This window comes from Parasteatoda tepidariorum, chromosome 5 (genome assembly GCF_043381705.1).
Source record: "Parasteatoda tepidariorum isolate YZ-2023 chromosome 5, CAS_Ptep_4.0, whole genome shotgun sequence".
In the NCBI taxonomy this organism is placed as follows: Eukaryota; Metazoa; Arthropoda; class Arachnida; order Araneae; family Theridiidae; genus Parasteatoda; species Parasteatoda tepidariorum.
The window spans coordinates 33,623,170-33,643,296 of record NC_092208.1 but is presented as its reverse complement, the minus strand read 5'-3'; the positions used below and the strand labels follow the sequence as shown (position 1 = coordinate 33,643,296).

Genomic DNA, 20,127 nt, shown 5'->3' with positions numbered 1-20,127 from the left:
GTTCTTATGTTGAGAAGCATCTGAAATGTTGCTGTTTCTTTTGCAATAAATCTCTCCAGATAATTATGTTTTGTTCTCTGTTATGTACTAAGTGAAACATACTTTCCAGATGATTCTCCTACTTAATTATAGTAACAACAATGGGTATTTAAAAGTGACAAAATGTACTGCGGAAGTGCTTGTTGTAAATTTTTCTATGCACAAAATATATTAAGTTGAAAATATAGGACAAAAAGCAGAAAATAGAGGAAATGATTCAATGATTGTCTAACATTTTTGTCTCTAACAACATAAATTTAATAATAACAAAAAATATCGATTTTTTCTATAAAAAAATTTATTTGTATATATAATTTAATGAAGACTGCAAAACTTCTATAGCCAGAACCAATTTTTAGGAGCCAACAGCCACAAAAATTTTCAGAATTTTATGTTTAAAAATAATTTAGGTTATTTTTTATTCATTTACTTATTTATTGAATTTTTTTAGGCGGTAGCGAGTAATCGCCCAGCCTTTGTAGTTTTCTGTACATTCATCATATATATATTCATTATATTCAGTTCTTATTTAAATAATAAATAATTTTAAACATGCTTAATCAAAAAGTAAACAAGCCTGCATTAATTAAATTCATCAAGATTCAATACAAGAATGCTCTATAGCGAAAGAATCGGCACAAAGTGAGGTTTACATTTGTTCTAAACAAAGCAAACGACTTTTAAAAGAAATAAACATGAAAAAATATGGTTAAATATGTGTGCTGTAAAAAAATCTAGTAGCTTTTATTTCATTAAGATTTCATAGTAGTTAAATTGAAAATTAATACAAAATGCAACATTTAACTGTGAAAAGAAATATTTGAACGAAAGAAATTATTTGTATAACTTGAAATGCTGAAAATAGGAGGAAATCCATCAATAACAATAAAAATGATATTACACGATACATTTAACAAAAAGGGACTAAGTCAAACTTTTATCACTCAGATAGTGAAAAATTAAACTAGAAGCAAAATGGAAGAACAAATAAAAAAAATTAATGGTAGTTTAATAAATTTACAAGTATATTAACAAAAAAAAAACATTTACTCATATTTAAACATGAAATAAATAAATAAATATTTAAACAAAGATAGGACTTGTTTAAATCTTAAGATTCTAAAAATCACAGTTACAAACTTAATTAAAAAAGGCAGGGTCACACTTCTCTCTCATTATAAAAACAAAATTAAAATAAAAGAACAATAAAAATGTCAATTGTATTTCATAAGATTCAGAAGAAACAATGCACAACAATGGGATATCTGCAAGTAACGTAGTGCGGGCATTTCGATCCTGATTAGTTGTTGAAATGTTGCATTTGTTTATGTAAGCAACTGTGCTTTCCATTCTTCATTTTGAGTAATCCAATCTCGTCAAGTATCAATTACCTTAAGTGACACATTCTATATTCTTTCACAAAGAATCTTTCCCCAAGATTTCAATTCTTTTTCAACATATTTCTAACATAACAAACAGGCATAAAGCCATGTAGAATAAAAACCAACTAATTATGCGTCAAAGTTACCAGGTACACAAAACAAAAATATATCACGGTTATAATAAAATACATGAAGGAATAATAAATCTAAGTTAAGTAAGTAAAAAACGTAGACGAGAATTATATTTTAACAAAATTCGGTGAGCGATACGGAGTTGTATTTAATTAACATTCTTACTTATGTGAAGAAACTTAACTCAAATTTAACACACTATATTGTTTATAAATGATCAGCTGGATGTGAGGTCACATGTCTGTGTATCAGTGATAGTCTTCTTCTCAAGTTGCAAGTACCCAATTGTTAACATTCAAAAACAAAATAACAATATAAACAAATATGACTAGATTCAATTATTAAATGTCTAAAATATAGGATTAAAACAGTGAAAAAATTAAGTAATATAATGTTTCAGCAAAAAAAGACTAGATATAACTTCCTTTGCCCTAAATGCAAAAAATTACCTAAAACATTAAAAATTGCAAAAAAAATCATAATTCACATTGATAAAAGCTTTATAAATGCTTGCTTTAGTAGCGTTATTGAAGATATAATAAATATGAGAATAAAGTCATGAAAATATGAAACTTTAAATTCTAAAAATAGAGATCCTAAAATAGAATCATTTTAACAGCTAAAAATAGAATCATTGGGAAAATAAATTTCAAAACAAAAACGATAAAATTTTCTTGGTTTAAAATGTGAAAATTAAATCACAGATAAAAAGGATTTTAAAGTTTAAAATTAACACATGTGTTACAAAGATGATATTCATTAAATTAATGGACCTTTGAAGATAAAGACTTCATACTACTATTAGTCACTTTCTTCTTTGTCTGGACTTTTCTTGATAGGATTGAGAGGCCTATTTTCAGAGTCAGAGCTGAAATTAAAAATAATAATAATAATGAAATGAACAAGAATACAAAATTTGTTCGATTGTGTGCATACTCGCTACAAGCTAATTAAGAGAAAACTCACATTGTATTGGAAAAATAATGTAAGTTTTCTGATTCAAAAGAGAAAGCATCTCAGGTAATCAATAAATTTTCTTAATTAATTTAAAACATATGTCAAAAAATAAAAATAGATGCAATCTTGTAACACAAAATTATGATTTTTTTCCATTTACAATTTTCCACATCCATTAATTATTTAACCGCCTTTTTTAATAAATATTAGTTATCTTTAAAAAATATTTACACAACCGTCTTTCGATTTGATAAAATTTATCTTGAAATTCCTATTAAAAATTAAATTACTATTAGGTATTTCTTGAAAGAAACCTGTAAAAATGCAAATTAATGTAAATAAAATGTAAATATTGCACATTAAAACCATTAGGTATAATTTTTCTGAAATGGTATAATTTTTTAACAAAAATGTTCTGTGAAAATTTTAGAAGCTAAAGGCTTAAATAACTTTAGATAATATAACTTTATCTACTTCTAATAATTACATATTATTTCATTTCTATAATATTTCCTTTCTATAAAATTTATTACTTAGAGATGGATCTATAAATATGTCTTTTGTTCCTATCTTCGAACATTTCATCTACAATTTGAAACAAATCACATAAAAAAGTACTTAATTTATTAATTATTTCATAGAATGACTTTTTTTAAATGCATAATTTCAGTAAGACCACCAATATTGTAAGAGTTGTAAGGACAATATTATATAAATTATAAGAAAATATAATAAAATAAATTATAAGGATAATAAGAAATTTATTAATTATTTTTCATTGTTACATATTGAATTTTTAAAAAAATGATAAGAAGAAGACAATAGCTCTTACAAAGCATTTTAAGGCTAGAAGTTGGAGAAAAAAATAGTTTGTAAAACCACATGGTAAACATTATATTATTTGAAACCAGATAGTATTTCCTGCTTTCTTAAACCATATTAATTATAGTAAACATTAAAACCTACAGTTACATTGCCAAGTTTTATTATATTTGTGTGCCAGTGCAAAAAGAAAGGAAAAAACTAGCAATCAATCATTGCTTTTTTCAATCATATAATAAATTTTGACATCTATGATTTTACTGCTACCTGATTACTATTAATAGAGAACCACTGATATGACAACACAGTTTATGTCACTATAAATAAAGAAAACGCCATAAATGACAATCATAAAAAGATTAATATGATATTTAACATTAATTAAATAGTACACATAATACAGAAAAATATTCAACAATAAACACTTTTCCTCACATCCAAGTCAAATCTTAAGACTTTAACAAAAGTAATGTAGATAAAAAAGGAAAATAAATTATATAGAATAGGTATTTATTATGTATTTATTAGATCTGATAAGAGATATTTTACAACAATAGTCCCGTGAAAAACTACATTATGAGCTTTTTATTGTTTAAATTAATTACATAAAACAAAACTGTACTGAATAAATAAATAAACATTCTCAAGTAAAATTTCAATATAAAAGCAGTTTACTTACGCATATATTACATCTTCATCTGAATCATTTATCATTGACAGCGTTGGATTATCTTTAATTCTTGTTTCTAAAATAATAAACATGAAATTTAAAAACCAAATTTTATTTCTGAAAAATTTGGAATCATTTATGCAAAATTAAGCATGAAAAAAGGAATACTTGTATAGTTTTATTTTAAAAAATTCATAATATGATATAAATTAGCATACATATTGTGCTGCAAATAATAAAAATATAAATTATAAATACATATTTAAGGGATTAGGAAGAGGGGAATTTTTATTTAATTAGTAAGAAGTTGTCACATTCCAATCAAGCTAAGACAGTTATCATTTGTAAATTGAAATACATTTGATATTTTGAATATGACAAATTACTAATTTCTTAATTTATTTGTTTGTTTTAATTTTTCTCAAAATCTTAAATAGTATTAATAGTAGTATTTGATTGGTAATTCAATATTGTAAGATTTATTCTTTTAGTTTCTGAAAAGTATTGCTTAATATTAATTTAAATTATCATAAAAAAATCGTTTTTTAAGTGAAATATGCAAAAAAATTATCTAAATCCTAATAAAAAATCCTCAATAAATTCTAATTTAATCAGCAAAGAACTGGTATGTCAGATATGTCAAAATATTTTTCAGAGTAGAGTGATTCAGAATCATTACTTTAACATGAAAAGTTAATAAAGATGTATGTTAAAGCTCAAATATTCTTTCTTGCTACTCATATCCTTCCAACAGTTGAGTTTTACATTGCTTTACGGGAAAAGAAACATCTAAAACGTGTAGTAATGCAAAAAAAGTCTAAATAAACTGTCTACACTCAATGAAGTTTCACAGTAAATTATAAAATATTAGTTCACAGCAAAAGCAATCGAAAAACAAGTAATTTGTGTATTTTAAAGTAGCTAGCAAAAAAGAGCTGCTTTTAGAATTTAATTATAGTTTCAGATCATGTTATACAAGAATTCAACTTTGCTTTCAAAGCTGATTTGATTCATTTCAGTTCGGAAAATTGGAGTTGTACATTAAAACTATGTATTTGAAAAAGGATATTTTATATGTTTGAATAAAGTATATTTTATAACCAAAACTATGAAAGTATCAAACTTATTGATACTTACAAAGAAATAATAAGAGTGTATGTGTTATTATTATTATTGTTATAAAGAAAAATATCACATTCAATTATATTTGTATAGTTCAGTATACATTTTCATTGGTTAATTGAAAACTAAACATTTTTATCACTTAAAATTAAATATTTCTTTAAAAAAAAGGAAAAACTAAAACTAATTATGTCACATTGATAAAAAAACACATTTTTACAACAACTAGTGTGCCCAAACATTAATTTAATTATAATTAAGCACCAATAATAAAAAATTATTATTAGAAGGCCTAAAACAATAGCAATACAAATCATGAATTAGTCGTTAACTAATCAGAATAAATGCAATTAAAAAATCCTACTAACAATGGAAATTAGAAAACATAGTTAAAACCTAGAGTTAAAACTTCAAGCCAATTGGATGAAAATTAAGCAGGTAATTATGCTTCTAAGGTATAAAAAACATTGCTTTAAGAAAAAAAAGCATTTAAAATTTGCAAAATCTTGATTCATCCAACATCCATATGCATGCCAATGCAAATTACACTGTTTTTCCTTTATATCAGTTTCAAATAAAATTTTTAGAACAATCTGTAATGCTCTCTGCTGTATTATGTAAACATTACAAATCTCTTACTTTTTTTTAATTAAAAATTTCTTAATTTTTAAAAAAAATTACTATATCAGAACATAATAAAAAAAAGTCATACAAATTACACTATATGAATTTAGAGAGCCATACCATAACACGCCCTTTTTGGAGGGGCATAAACATATGCCATAGTTATTAAATAAAAATTCAGTAGACTGTAAAAGGACATGAATTCAGCAGAACTTCCATAATTTGTAGATAATTCAGCAACAAAATTATCTTGTAGCACAGAAACACCAAACCTTAGAACTGTAATTGTTATACTTAGTGAAAGAACAATCACCATGAGAACAGTAAGGAACTTTAACCTAACATCTGAAAAAAAAGAAATATTCAGGTTAAGTAACATAATGTTAATCTCTGCTATATTGAAAATAAAAGAAACAAATTTACAAATAAATATACAGATAAAATAAACTCTAGAACTTTATAAAACTGATTTGGAGAAGGGTTTTGTTGATAACAGAAGCATCAATAGCAAATTTAAGCTGTCAAAAACAAGTTTAACTCTTGAGGTGATTTGGTATTCGACAAATTCGCATAAAAATTTCTCTGCCAAATTCTTTTTGACACAAAAAAAAGACATTAGTTGTAGAACTAACAGAGTTCAATTTTGGTGCCAAAAGGGTAAAGGTTTAAGTGCTACTTGAACAAATTTTTACAAAAATTTAGAAAAATTTTACATTTTGATATTTTAGTATCCAAACAAATTAATATAGTTAAAATATCACTATATTTTTCTTCAATATTCTATTTAAGAATGTGAAAATTATTTTGTCACAAAACTTAACCTTTTGGTGGTTTTGAAAATAAGCAATTCGAAAGAAGATTTTTCCACTATACACATTCCCTATTTAATAACTAAATAAATATGGTTTAGCTATGTGGGGAAGAATGCAGGTTGAAAAGTGGCTTTCAACAACTGTGACTTTCTATGCGTTAAAATAGCTTTGTCTTCATGATTTTGGCCTACTTAAAATTCATTGCTGAAAAATATTTTCTTTTCTTTTTCTACAGGATTTGCTTTGAGGGTTGCTAATTTTATTAAAATGAGACAGTTTTTGAATTTTTTTATTTGATGCAAAATAAATCTGGCATGATCTACAATAATAAAATGAAGAGTTTGTCTGCATGCCTGTCGCTTTTATAACTTCAAAACCATTTTTGCTAGTGTCCTGAAATTTAGACAGTGGATGAAAGGGATAATTTTGGTCCCCAATCCTAGATGTCGTTAAATTTCAGTTAAATTGTTATCAAGAGACGGTTAAAAAATGGTACTTTCTTATTGGGTTAGAACGGTCATTCAAATTAATTAAAATGCACACAATACTGTTTTATCAAATATTTTAATGATAACATCAATGATGTTTACTTGCTTATAGCTCGCATCAATAAAAATAAAAGAGTTTTTTGCATGCTATTTAAGATCAAATTATTTTTATTTGTTATGCCAGATAAACTCAATGATTAACGTGTACTTGGTGACATAAACAGACTACAACACCAAATCAGTATTCCCAAAGTCATATAAAACCCATGATTATTTTGTTTACAGTTATGCTTCAAAAAGGTGAAATTAAATAATTTAATATCAACAGCTTTTGAAATAAAAATAAGTAATGTACTGAAAAACAAAATGAATGAATAAACAAAACTAATTTTTTTAGAAGAAATACCAAAATTTGTCATATACTATAATTGACGCTAACGATGCTCGATTAATTTCGGTAAGAGGTGCTACTTTAAATTTTAAAAAAAAAAGCTATGCACTAAAAAGCAAAATCAATCGAGAAATGGTACAAATAAATTAGGAGAAACATAAAAAATCTCTATACAATTATTGACACCAATGGTGTTTAATACTTTGTCTTCTGTATTGGGTTTGAAAATTACAAAGTTACAAAGTTGAACATTAGTAGTCGTAAACCCAAAATAGTTAAAGGCTGTTAAAAGACGATTATAAAATAAAATAAAATGATGCTTAATAAGTTTTTTCTTTTGTTACCAATTTAAATAAAAAATGCTAAATAGCAAAATTAATGGAGAAATGGAAATAATCCATTTAAGAGGAGCCTATATAATCGTTATACTCTTATTGAAGCCAATGAAGCTTAATTGGCTTTGGTAATCAGCATTTCAGGTACTATGGTTAATTGAAACAGTTTTATTAGATTCCGAATATACTACTATAGGGACAATTTATAATTATATTAGTTTATATGGTACCTGTTAAAACTGCATCAATGCTGCACAGTTTTATCATAAATACTGTAGAGAGAGATTTATTACACAGCCTTGAAAAAGATATTTACTGAAGAAAATTGCTTTATTGTGGTAAATTATTGACCTCAGCAAAAGCATCATGTCAGCTTAATACAGTTAATCTTTATTTTGATGGGATGAACTACTAAAAACATGTTTTGTTCAATCTAACAAAATAAAGCCACTGGTAAGAATTAAGTATGATATTAAATTTTAAAAAAATGGGATCATTTCAGTTTGATTAATTGTGTTGCTATATGACTTTGAATTTTATACGTGATTTTTTAGTGTTGTTCAGTCTTGATTTATAATTTCTTTTTTTTAACCCTATACAAAGAGCAGCTATTCAGCCTCCATTTTAAAAGAAAACTAAAAAATTTTGGAAAAAAAATATTGAAAATAAGTAATAAATTAATAATAATAGAAAAACTTAAGAATTTTTAAATTTTGCCAACAATTTCCATCTGTCATAAACATTTCAAGTAGAACTAAAATCTTACTTAAATATGTAGTAATAATTTTATATTTAAAAAAAATTGAATATTTTCAATACATTTGTAAAAAGGCAATTGAAAAAAATTAAAAGAATAAGAAGCTTATCTACAGAAATCAATAACTGATATGAATCATTGATAGAAATTAATCACTGATATGAATATTCTCTAAATGCATAAACAGAAACATAAATAAAAAATATAAATTGAAAAAACTAGATAAATGTGAAATCTGATATCCCTGAAAGGTTCAGGTTCAATCAAAGAGAAAGTTCTGATATATATATATATAATTATTAATAAAAACACTTATCTGTATTTACTTTTCGATTAGAGTAATAAGATTAGTAATGTAAATTGATAATTATGTACAGTACAGAACCCGTTATCCGGAAATCAGAAAACCGGAAAACCAAAAAACCGGAACGAAATTCCATAAATTTCCCTGCCATTTTTTTTTAAAAAAATGTTTTTTTCCTCATAAGATTTTAGAATTTTTCTTTCTTCTTTTTAAGATGTTTATCTTACCATCATTTTGGAAATAATCATTAGTGTATTACTTCATCGTTTTTTCTTCTTTTTAAGATTATTTTCAAATATTTTTTTAGTTGGGTTTAACAATAAAAAAAAGGCTTCTTGTAGTGATTCAGAAAACCGGAAAAATCAGTTATCCGGAATAGCGATGGTCCCGATCGTTTCGGATAATCGGTTCCTACTGTATTATGTTTAACATAAAAAAGTAAAGAGAAATTAAAATATTTAATTCAATTTGTACTATGCTTTAGGTGCCTAGAAAAAAAAAATTTCTTCTTTACACTCAAAATCTTTATAAAAAAATACTTAAGCGCTTTAAATAATTAAAATAAAACAAGTAGTCAAACAATTGCAGTGAATTTCATAAATTCTATTAAAAATAATAAAAGAAGTTGATGAAATCATCATTAGTAATTAAGTTTTATAACACTTTTAAAAGCTTCAGTTATAAGACTTTATTAAAAATGTTAAAACACAATTTATTCATGGTACAATTGTAGGAGATAGTTTTTTTAATCTCCCTTTTAAACACACACTACTTGGTTACATTTTAAAACACATGGCCCCCTCTCAGTCACCCGTTGCCACCCTCAGCAACAAGTGAAGGAAAAATATCACTATGGTGATTTTGGTTGGTTGGCGTGGGGCCGGAGGCCATAGCGACCAACCCGTTTGTGATAGTTTTCTAATGATGATTTATTTAGTAATCAAGTTTACTACTACAGCAGGGGGCTCTATAAGTTAGGTCGGAAAGTGTTGTTATTTTACTGCACTTTTTAAAAAAAGTGTGACGCTTTTTAACATATAGAATTGAAATTCTTTAATGATTTCTATGCACCTAAAACAATGACTTCATAAAGAAACGAAAAGAACAGGTAGTATCCAATTAATAATCTATATTTTTTAATACTTTATGAAGATATCTATTATTTACACAAAATAAAGGAAAAAATATTTTATATCATTTATGTTAAAAAAAAAATTTTTACTGAATTGTTACATAACTTTTTTATGAATGATTAAAAAATATTAATTTTATTTTATCACTTGAATGAAATATTCCAAATAAAACTAACTTACCAAAGAATGGCATAGATCGGAGTTCAGTATAAGCTCTTATAATTAAAAAACACAAATATATCAAATAAATACATCCAACAATGAAGAAAAAAGTTTTGAACCCCTAAAAGAGAGAAAATTAATGTAATGTTATGTTATTCTTTAGACATTTCAAGTTCAAATTTTCATAAGAAGAATGAAAATGTTAGAAATACCAACCATAAAGTGTCCAGTGTCTACTTTATAATTGTAAGTAGGGTCTCTCAATTCATTGAATTTTTGCCAAGATGCCAAAGTGAATGCCGAGAGCCAAAGCATGCCTATTATAATGCATTTAGGCAAATAAAACTTTGTAAAACTTCTTTCATTCTAAAAATAAAAATTCAAAGGTTTCAGCTAAAATAATTGAAAAAGCAATCAAATTGTTCAAGATAAGAGAAAAAGAAAAATCACTGTTTAATAAAAGATTTTCTTTAAAATGTCCAATTTATCTCTGCATTTTAACTCCACTAACTGACATTGTATGAAGATTCACCAGTCTCTCAAGTATTTCCAAGTATAATATTACAAAAAAAATTGCTCCATTTATTCTGCTTTGAAATCCCTAAACAGAAGACATAAATATACTGTTTGGGTTTCCTAAATTTTGTCTTCTTTTTGAATGGATTTGATCAATAGTTGATCTGATATGTGGCCATCTGGTCGTTTTTTCTGTGTATGTAATAGTGATTTCACTAAAATGTTTGTTAAGATTTTAAATTCTGTGGTCATATGTATGATTCTCCTTTAACTGTTAATCAAATTCAATTTCTTTTTTAAATATTAGGAAAATATTATACCATAATATTAGCACCATCCTCCCATTAAATGTTAAACAAAAGAAAGTTTTTATTAATTTATTTATTCTTATTTTTGACTAGTACAATTGTAATTGCCGCAATGATAAGATAGGTAGCAACATGACATAAATATCTGACTGTGAAATGACATTGATCACAAAAAATTGCCAATTGACAATATTATTTAAATTTGATACAATTTTAAGATAATTACCTGCCGTATTCCATGATATATACAAAGCCAAAATAAAAGTAGGGCACATAAAAATGTAGCTTGAAACATGGCATCTAACATACCAGGCACCCAACTATTGACAAGAAATGACATGGGAAAGATGGGATCTAAAAGCAGAAACAAAGTATTATTTTGTATTAACATGCCCATAAGCAGAATATTTTCAAATGTTCTGCAACAGGACTTATTAATTTATACATATGTTCTGCAAGTATTTCACAACGAAAAAAGTCAACTTTACGTTAAAATACTATATTTTCATTTATTAAAATACAGGATCATACACAGATACACTACATTATTTTTTAAACCTAGGCAAGCATTCTTGATTTGTTACTTTTTCAATCACTTTTGAAGTACAAAATTTTGTTAATGATGATGATGAATTATTAATAAAATGCCTATGATATGAAGGTTTGAACATTAAAATGAGGGCTGCCTTAAAAATCGAAGTGCCCAGATGGTGCACCATGTGCAAACAAAAACATTCGCTGGTCTGTTGTTCCAACAACTTATTCATTTCCATCGAAAGCATTTTGACTTTTAGAAACAGGGGGGGGGGGTTTCGCAGGAAAACGCTGTCACTTATTGAAGATACAAATTGTTCTGCAGGACTTCGTTTTTTCTGCAACGTACGTCACAGTTTTAGGCACTTTCTACTTCTGGGTTAACATGTAATATCTCTTGTTATTGATGAAGCAGTAGAAATGCACAAATAAGAAAAGTTGTGATGCGAAAAAAATATTTTTTTCTATCATATTAAAAAGAAATTATACATTCACATAATTATTCAAATAATAATTCTTTTTTTTTTTGGAAAACTTCAAAAATTTTCTTAACATATTACAAAACAATTTTCGGTAAATAAAAATGTGCTGCAATTGAAATTTAAGTATTTCAAAACCAAAATACAAAAATTAATTTAAAAAGCGAGCTAATATTACAATATGCTTTACATTTCGTACAATATGCTTTACATTTCCTAGAAAAAAACAACTAAAAATAAATAGACTGGCCTATTTTATAATTATTTTTAGCAGAGAGTTAACAATCGTACTTTATAAGGTTTTCAATATTTTTTGAATCATTAGAAAGTCTTTGACACATTAAAATGTTAAACAAAGATACATTAAAAAACTAACAATTATGACGTAAAAAAATTTCTATTAGGATGCCAGAGTAATTGTTAAATAAATTATTGTAGAGAATTAACATATTAAAGATGGAAATTAATAATTTATCAGTAACAAGCAAGTTTTCCAATGATTAATTGAAAGCATAGTAATAATTAGCTGAAAGTTCATATAGTTTGAAATAATTACTATACTCTCCGTTTAACACAATAGCAGCTATTAGTGTTAAGCAAGAAGTCTAGAATCTTATATTTCAAAACTATTTCACTATAACATTAATAAAAATTGCTATGATTCTTTTATTATATTATCAAAGCAAAGAATAAGTATTTTTAATTAAAGCAAAATAAAAATAAAAACTGCATCATTCATTAGCTAATTTTAAGACAATTTTTTATGAAATGCTTAAAAACCTAAGAGGGTTAATCTAAATTTTAGGAACAATAATTATGTGCTACAATATTCATTATATTAAAATAAGTAAGTTTCATGAAAAATACAAAGCTGCATATGCATCATTTCCTATTTAGAACTAAAGTAAAAGTTTCTCTAAAACAAATATATGATAAAAAAGAAATAGCCAAAAATCCATATTTTAGAATAATATTTAAGAGAACTTACAGAACCTATCATGGATAATAAAAATAATCACTATGCTATAAAAAAATTTTAAAAACAGTTTAATTTTTTTACAGTAAAATAAAAGAGGTAACTCTTTTTATAATAATATTTTTTAAATTATATAAGCATTTGAAACTAATTTTTTTATAATTTGCATAGCATATAAATTATCTAAAAAATTGCAAAAAAATAAATAATAATTAGTTTTTTAAAACAGAAGTATAATCTCAAATGCAGGATAGATATTGAGAATTTATTTTATTCACATCGAGGCAAACGATTTCACTTAAATTATGGTATTTTTGGTAGTAAATACTTTACCATATAATTACCATTAATAATTTATCCTTTGGTAATAAATAATTTACCTTAAATATATACATTAAAACTAATTCACAATCTTTACCCTACATACATTTTAATTTATTTTTTAAGATTAGTTTAAAATGCACAAAAATATTTTATCACAAAAAAACAAAATTTGAAACATAGTTCTTTTTTTAAAACATTTTGCTATAGTTTGACACACAACTTTCCTTATTATGGATACTATCAAATTTAAAAAGTTTTTGAACAAAGAAAAACAACTAAAGAGAATTTATATTTAAATTTTTCAATAGCTTACCATTATGCAATACTAATAAAGGTAAGAGAAGGGATATCCACTTTTGCTCAATAGACCAGTCAAAGAAACAAAAGAATCTTAAAGAATATGCAAACCAGCACTACAGAAAGGAATCACTGATTAAAATAAAAACAGTAAAAATTAATGTAATTTTAAAAAAAAATTTATGAAACAACACACTTACAGTTGTTCCAAAAGCCATAACAATAAAAACACATCGAAACCAAATTTCAATTTTCGTGAAAGATGGGTTATATGTCTTGAACTGCAAATAAAACATCAGAAAAAAGTTTTAGAAAGATATATTTATATATAGATGCCATTCTCAAGAAAGTGGGACATTTATGCTCTTTTGATTTATTAATATTATTATTTTTGTAAGAATTTTTTCGAATTGTTAAAGCCTTCCTATTACACCTTTTAAATCATGAAATTTATTCATAAAATTTGCAATTAAGAGCTCAATTTAAATGTGTGAAATATCACTTCTGACCTCATTTTCCTATACTCAGATACTTAAAATAAATTTTTAATACAATATGAAGCTTAAGAGTTCAGATTTTCTAGAAATGTACAATATACTTTGTTATAAAGTTTTTAATATTTTTACAATTTACTAAAAAAAAAAGTTTCTTGAAATTATTGTCCTTTAACATAAATATTGCTAAACTGAATACCAAAAGAATTTGTCTGACTCTTTATTCTTATATTGATACGAAAAATTATATATTTTCAGACAAACGGTGAAAGATCAATAAGATACATTTTCATAAGAACAGATGAAGATCCAATTCAGCTTAAAAGTAAATTATTTTTATTAGTCATCATTAATGACCTTCACTCTTTTTATATTTAATAGATTATTTTAAAATTTATCATTAAAAATCCCTTAAAAGGTTAATGAAAAAATAATAATAATGTTTCAGATTAATTAGGTTTATACAGTATTCTTTAACATTTTGTCATATTTTTTTTCCTTAAAATGCATTTTCAATATTTTTTATGCTGATTTAAATAACATAATTAGTTGCTTTATGAAATATAAATTAAGAGTTAATTAAATTATGTGTCATGATAGTAAAAACTGAATTAATTCATTTCATAGATAATGCTATTTCTCTTATTCAAAAAGCATTTTATAAACCATGTCTTACACTTTTTAATGTCACAATTTCTGAAAATCATCAATTAGTTCAAAAAGCAACAGTTACAGTACTTACATAAAAAATTACATCTTTAATATGATAGTTTTCTTCAATTCTTTCAAGACCATAAAAATTAATCGTTATAATATAGTGAGCAAAATCAAGAAAACCAAGATGCAGAACTGTAAATTCTTCACAAGCCTGAAATTGAAAACAAACAAAAGATAAAATTTATTTAACTTTAAAAAAATAATGCAACGGTTTTTAAAAACAAAGCCATTTATTGCAATCAACTTCACTTACACTTTCTAAACAATGTAATTCTCGAGTTCGATTATGACTCTGCTGCTCACTTAAAACAACAATAATTTTATTTTGATCAGAAATGCCATGAATAGATACTGACACATGGAATGGCTTGTTAAATCTTTCATCTAAAAAAGTAAATGAAAAACACAGTTCATTAATTTTGCAGCAAGTAAGAATTAGAAAAAAAATTGAAATAAGAATTTTAAATTAAAGATTTGAAATAGATTAATTCTTTTTAACTATTATATGCATTTTATAAGTATGCAATTGACTATTTTTTACTACACGCGTACAGAGATAGAGACAAAACAAGTTTAGGTAATTAATTTTTATCAACTGAGTAAATTCTATTTTTTTAAAAAACATTAAACAGATACATACATATCCATAAAAATAGATGTTATAACTGAATATTATTTTTTATAATTGATAAGTGACAGAATTAGGCAAAATATAATACATAGAAATGAAATAATAACAGTTCTACAAAAATGAGGATGTATGCTTTCTGAATGGGCATTTTCATTTCATTTTGAACAATGCAATGAATTTTTTATCCACATTTTTACCTTTCTTTAACTCTACATTTTTAAACTTCAACAATATCAAAATATTCATTTTTAATCATAAAATTTTTTTTTTGATGAAATGTCATCTGTAAACTCTGCATCATATATACATGAGCAATAGAGAATTTATATCAGAAACAAAAACTTATTTTCTACTCGTACTTAATTTTTCTTTGTCCCTAAATATGAATTTACATAAAATCTTACTAATATAAAAAGTTAAAAGAAAAATAATTTAATCTCCAAAATCAAATTATCATCTGCCCCATGTTTTTTCTGTCATTCATATGGCTAAATAAAAACATGTTCTTATAATAGATCAAAAAAAGGGGATAAAACTGTTACAAGAGAGACTGTTACAAACTCATTGGAACACAAGCTTTGATAAAGCTGCAGCTTGCTCCTTAAAATTTTGTGATTAGTTTAAGATTTGATTTATTTTCAAGGTAGATACAATATACTAATCATTAAAAATCCCACCACAATCTGTTATGACTCAGCAGAGTTGAAGAGGTTAAAACTCCAAAATTTTGTGATTAGGACATGGTGATAGCATAGCAATGAGGTCAGCAGTGAGCACTGGCCACCTTAACCGTACTGAAGAGCCTCAACAAAATTACATAGAAATTTAGTATTTTTAATTTAATATGATTCATAGTAAAGGGCTTTTAAAAATGTTCTGGTTGGATGTTATGTCGAGAAAAATACTTTTTCCCTGAAATGATCCAGATTTTTCAGAAAAAAAACGAAAAAAACTAATTAAATTTTTCTAAAATATTGGGCACCAGTTACGATTGTTTAGAAACTATAGCAACTGGTATTTGTAGATCATTGCAATGTAAATAGAAATTGTAAATACAATAGTTCCTGAAATATTATTTTTTGCATATATTTTAATTTTAAATAAAGACACATGAAGATTCCTGTTTCTTACCTATTCGTTAAAAAAATTATTTTAATATAAGCACAAAAAATCATACAGTTTAAAAATTTCAAAAACTAACACAAATTTTTTCAGAAAAGACTACATATTTATTACATTATAATTTTTTTAATATTAGAATCAAAAAATGATTCTATAAGAGCAATGAATATTAAATTTAAAATAACTAATGAATTATGTTTCCCCTTTGTAGTAAAAGTAATACATATTTACATATTCCTTAATACATTTGTTATTTAATAAAGACATAAATATTCCTTAATTAATACTTCATTAATAAAACTGAACTCATGGTTTTAAATTGTATAATTAAATCATGTACAAAAATAATTTAAATACCATCGCCTTGCTTCAGAATAACTCTTGAAATCACCCAAAGTTGCTGGCTAAATGTTGATAATGCAGGGGAACGAAGTAAAAAAGGTCCAGTCTAGAAATAATTAAGTACAAATAAGTTATGGGTAGTTAAGCTTTGAGCAGTAACAATTTCAAAAAATATTCACACAGCTATTTGAAAACTTATATTTAAAACATAAAGTCTGCCAAAATATGAATTTAAAGCATTTTTTAAATGATTTTAAAATTAAAAAAAGAAAAGAAAAGGAATAACATTTAATTTAAATTAAAAAGGATTAAAAAAGCTGCTTTAATTAAAATATTAAAGAGAAACAACCATGCATTAAATTCTATACAATTTAGCACAATCACAAAGTAGTCCATGAAACACTTACAGCCATTTGAGAGTTATTAAGTTTTGGAGTAAGTTTAGTAGCATTAATAGTGACAGTGTTAGTGATAGGAGGTCCTGCAAGTCCAAAAAATAAAAAAAGTCCAAAGCTTGCAAAGAATGCAGATATGACCAGAACAAACTCACGTTTGTGCATGCTATATAGCCTCATCTGAACAGACCTTTGAAAAACAAGTATAATGTTAAATATAAGCTTAAAATAATTCAGGGCAATAATTAATCTTACGGAGAGGGCACATGTACAAACAAATAGTGTTAAACTTGAAATAGAAGTTTAAAGGCATTGAGAATATCACAAACAACTGATTAACTACACAGTTTTACATTTTTTTCATAAACCTTCCAAGGGACCAGATATCCTTTCCTTTTTTCAATATTTAAGAAACGAAAAAGGTGTGCCCATAGAATGTACCGAGACAAAGAGCCAGATTTGTAGACATTCTTCAATGTGTAACAGACTAATTTTCATGTACATGCGACCATGCCGTAAACTTTTAACTTAAAATTTATGGATAATTATTATTAAAATTTTAAAATAAAATAATCGATAAGAGGCTATAGCAAACTAATAAAATTTTAGACATTTTTTAATCAAATTTGATCATCCCAAAACATCTGTTAACCAAAAGATTCAGTTCAGATTGTTTTTTAGAATTTAATCAGCTTATCACACTATTTTCACAGTGAAATTGCCAGGGCTCCATTCAAGGAGAGGAAGAAAGAGATAATTTGGACCTGGGTCAAATGAAAGCCCAGTTGAAATTATTTGCAAAAAGTTTAAGGTTTTTTGTTGTTTTTTTTAACTTAATGTATTATGTAAAAAAAATCTGCTCAGTATTTTATTTAAAAATATTTCAAAAGTTCTGCAAAAAAAAATTCCCAATTGGTTTCACCACAACTTAAATAAATAATAATATAAGATAGTAAAAGTACAGTTTTCAGCAAAAACATGCACCAATATAATAATGGGAAGTTGTAAACTTAGTATGTTTATGAAAATTGATATTTCAAGTAATAAACCATTTAAGAAAGGCTTCTTCAAATGTCTTACAAAATATAAAAATTACACATTTTGTGCTTAGAGAAAACAATTTGCAATAAATTTCAACCTGGGACTAAAAAAACCTGTGTCTAGTTTTGAGTCTAGTAACAAATTTCTTAAAGTATTACTTAACAAATAATAACGCCACACAAGCATGAAACAGCAAGACAATGAAGGAAGTTATACTGCAAGCCAGATATTTACATCGATATTGACATAGACTGATATTGCAAAGCAACATAACAGGTTTGGTAATGGTTTGGCACAATACTAAAATTACACATTTCAATTTAGCTCATTTTGCATAATTGATCCATAAAAGTTAAAGATTATGAGTACTATTAGTTTAAAGTGTACAAACATCTGATTTTTTAGTAACTAAACAAAACTGCAGATCTTTTTTTAGAAGCTGTTTATTTGATCAAAATAAGTAATATTTTCTTTAACACACTTTTCTTAACAAGATTTAAATGCGTAGAAGCCTGTGAAGAGATCCTAATTTTCAGAGCCAATAAAACCTGATACTGAATTTTTCAGACTGTCTTCATTTCCATACTATTAAACCAATAAAAACTGGTTAAAATCTTAAAAAGTAAATTAAGGAAAGATCCAGTGATTAACTCATTCACTTCATCTATTTGGACATGTGCATTCGAAATTATATACTGAGATAGTACCTAGGCATCCACAGAGAACCTTTTTTAAATTTACAAGTTAATCAAGAAACAAGAATACCTCATATTTTTGGCCTACTACTAGATAATGTGGTGCTACTAATAAACTACTAGATTATTACTAGATAATGTGTACTACTACTTAAAATGTAAAAATCAAGAATAAGTTTCCAACTATTTAAATGATTCACAATCTAGTGTTTGTAAATACAGTCGAACCTGCCTATCTCGAATCTCGCGGGAAAGGGAAAAAAATTTGAGATAGAGAGGTTTCGAGATATACAGGTAAGTTTAAAAAATGAAATTCGAGCAGCAATGTTTAATTAAAAGAAACTTTAAATCATTTATGTTGTAAAGAATTTAATTATGATTACATATTAATTACATCTAATAAAAGTTTTTAACAGTCATACGCACCTCATAGGTAGTCTTTTAATGATTTCTGACGTCGGATTTTCTTTGATTCGATAATTTTTCGAATGTTGGAGAGAGCAGCGAACCCCTCGTGTCCAACGTTTTCTTGACATTCAAGAAAGTTTGTTAAACGTTCCACAGCTTTTTCAGCTTCCTTTACTGTCACTTTCGGTGCTTCTATATGCTCTTCGTCTACTTCATTTTCGTCTTCGGAAATGCATCTGACATTATCGACAATTTCCGAATCTGTCAAAGTTCCACATGTGGCCAAGGAGTCATCCACTTGCAAAAATTCTTTAAAGGAAATGTTCACTTTTAATCCAGATTTTATTGCATTCCAATCTTGTGAATTTATTTCGATCATTTCTTCATCAGTGATATAAGTTTCCTCAGCTTCCTTTTCGGAAATTTCAGTCTCTTCTTCAATAATCCCCATCTCTTCTTCACGCTCATTCTTAAACCCAGCTTTTTTAAAACCATTTTGAATGGTCTTCTGTGTTACATTTCTCCATGCGTGGTCTGTCATTCTGATAGAATCCAGTACATTTATCTTGGGAAGGGTACTTCCTTCATCAATTGCATCTACGAGTTTGCGGATCAACTGTTTTCTGTAGTTAACTTTAAAACTTCTGATTACTCCCTGATCCATAGGTTGAAGCTTTGAGGTGGTGTTTGCGGGAAAATACTTAACACAAACATTTTT

At 25.9% G+C, this 20,127-nt stretch overlaps 1 protein-coding gene across 1 annotated transcript in view; it reads right to left on the bottom strand.

Moving 5' to 3' along the window:
• Window positions 1-1,195: 1,195 nt before the first annotated feature.
• Window positions 1,196-20,127, bottom strand: part of LOC107450786 (transmembrane protein 181) — a 21,463-nt gene continuing 2,531 nt past the window's right edge. The window contains exons 2-13 of the mRNA XM_043055213.2: window positions 17,278-17,455; window positions 16,886-16,976; window positions 15,029-15,159; window positions 14,801-14,926; window positions 13,765-13,845; window positions 13,581-13,680; window positions 11,181-11,308; window positions 10,347-10,496; window positions 10,149-10,251; window positions 5,869-6,093; window positions 4,012-4,078; window positions 1,196-2,421 (exon numbers count right to left, since the gene is read on the bottom strand). Of these exons, the coding sequence (XP_042911147.1) occupies window positions 2,355-2,421; window positions 4,012-4,078; window positions 5,869-6,093; window positions 10,149-10,251; window positions 10,347-10,496; window positions 11,181-11,308; window positions 13,581-13,680; window positions 13,765-13,845; window positions 14,801-14,926; window positions 15,029-15,159; window positions 16,886-16,976; window positions 17,278-17,455 (1,447 nt within the window). The 3' untranslated portion in view covers window positions 1,196-2,354. The remainder of the gene's footprint in view (window positions 2,422-4,011; window positions 4,079-5,868; window positions 6,094-10,148; window positions 10,252-10,346; window positions 10,497-11,180; window positions 11,309-13,580; window positions 13,681-13,764; window positions 13,846-14,800; window positions 14,927-15,028; window positions 15,160-16,885; window positions 16,977-17,277; window positions 17,456-20,127) is intronic.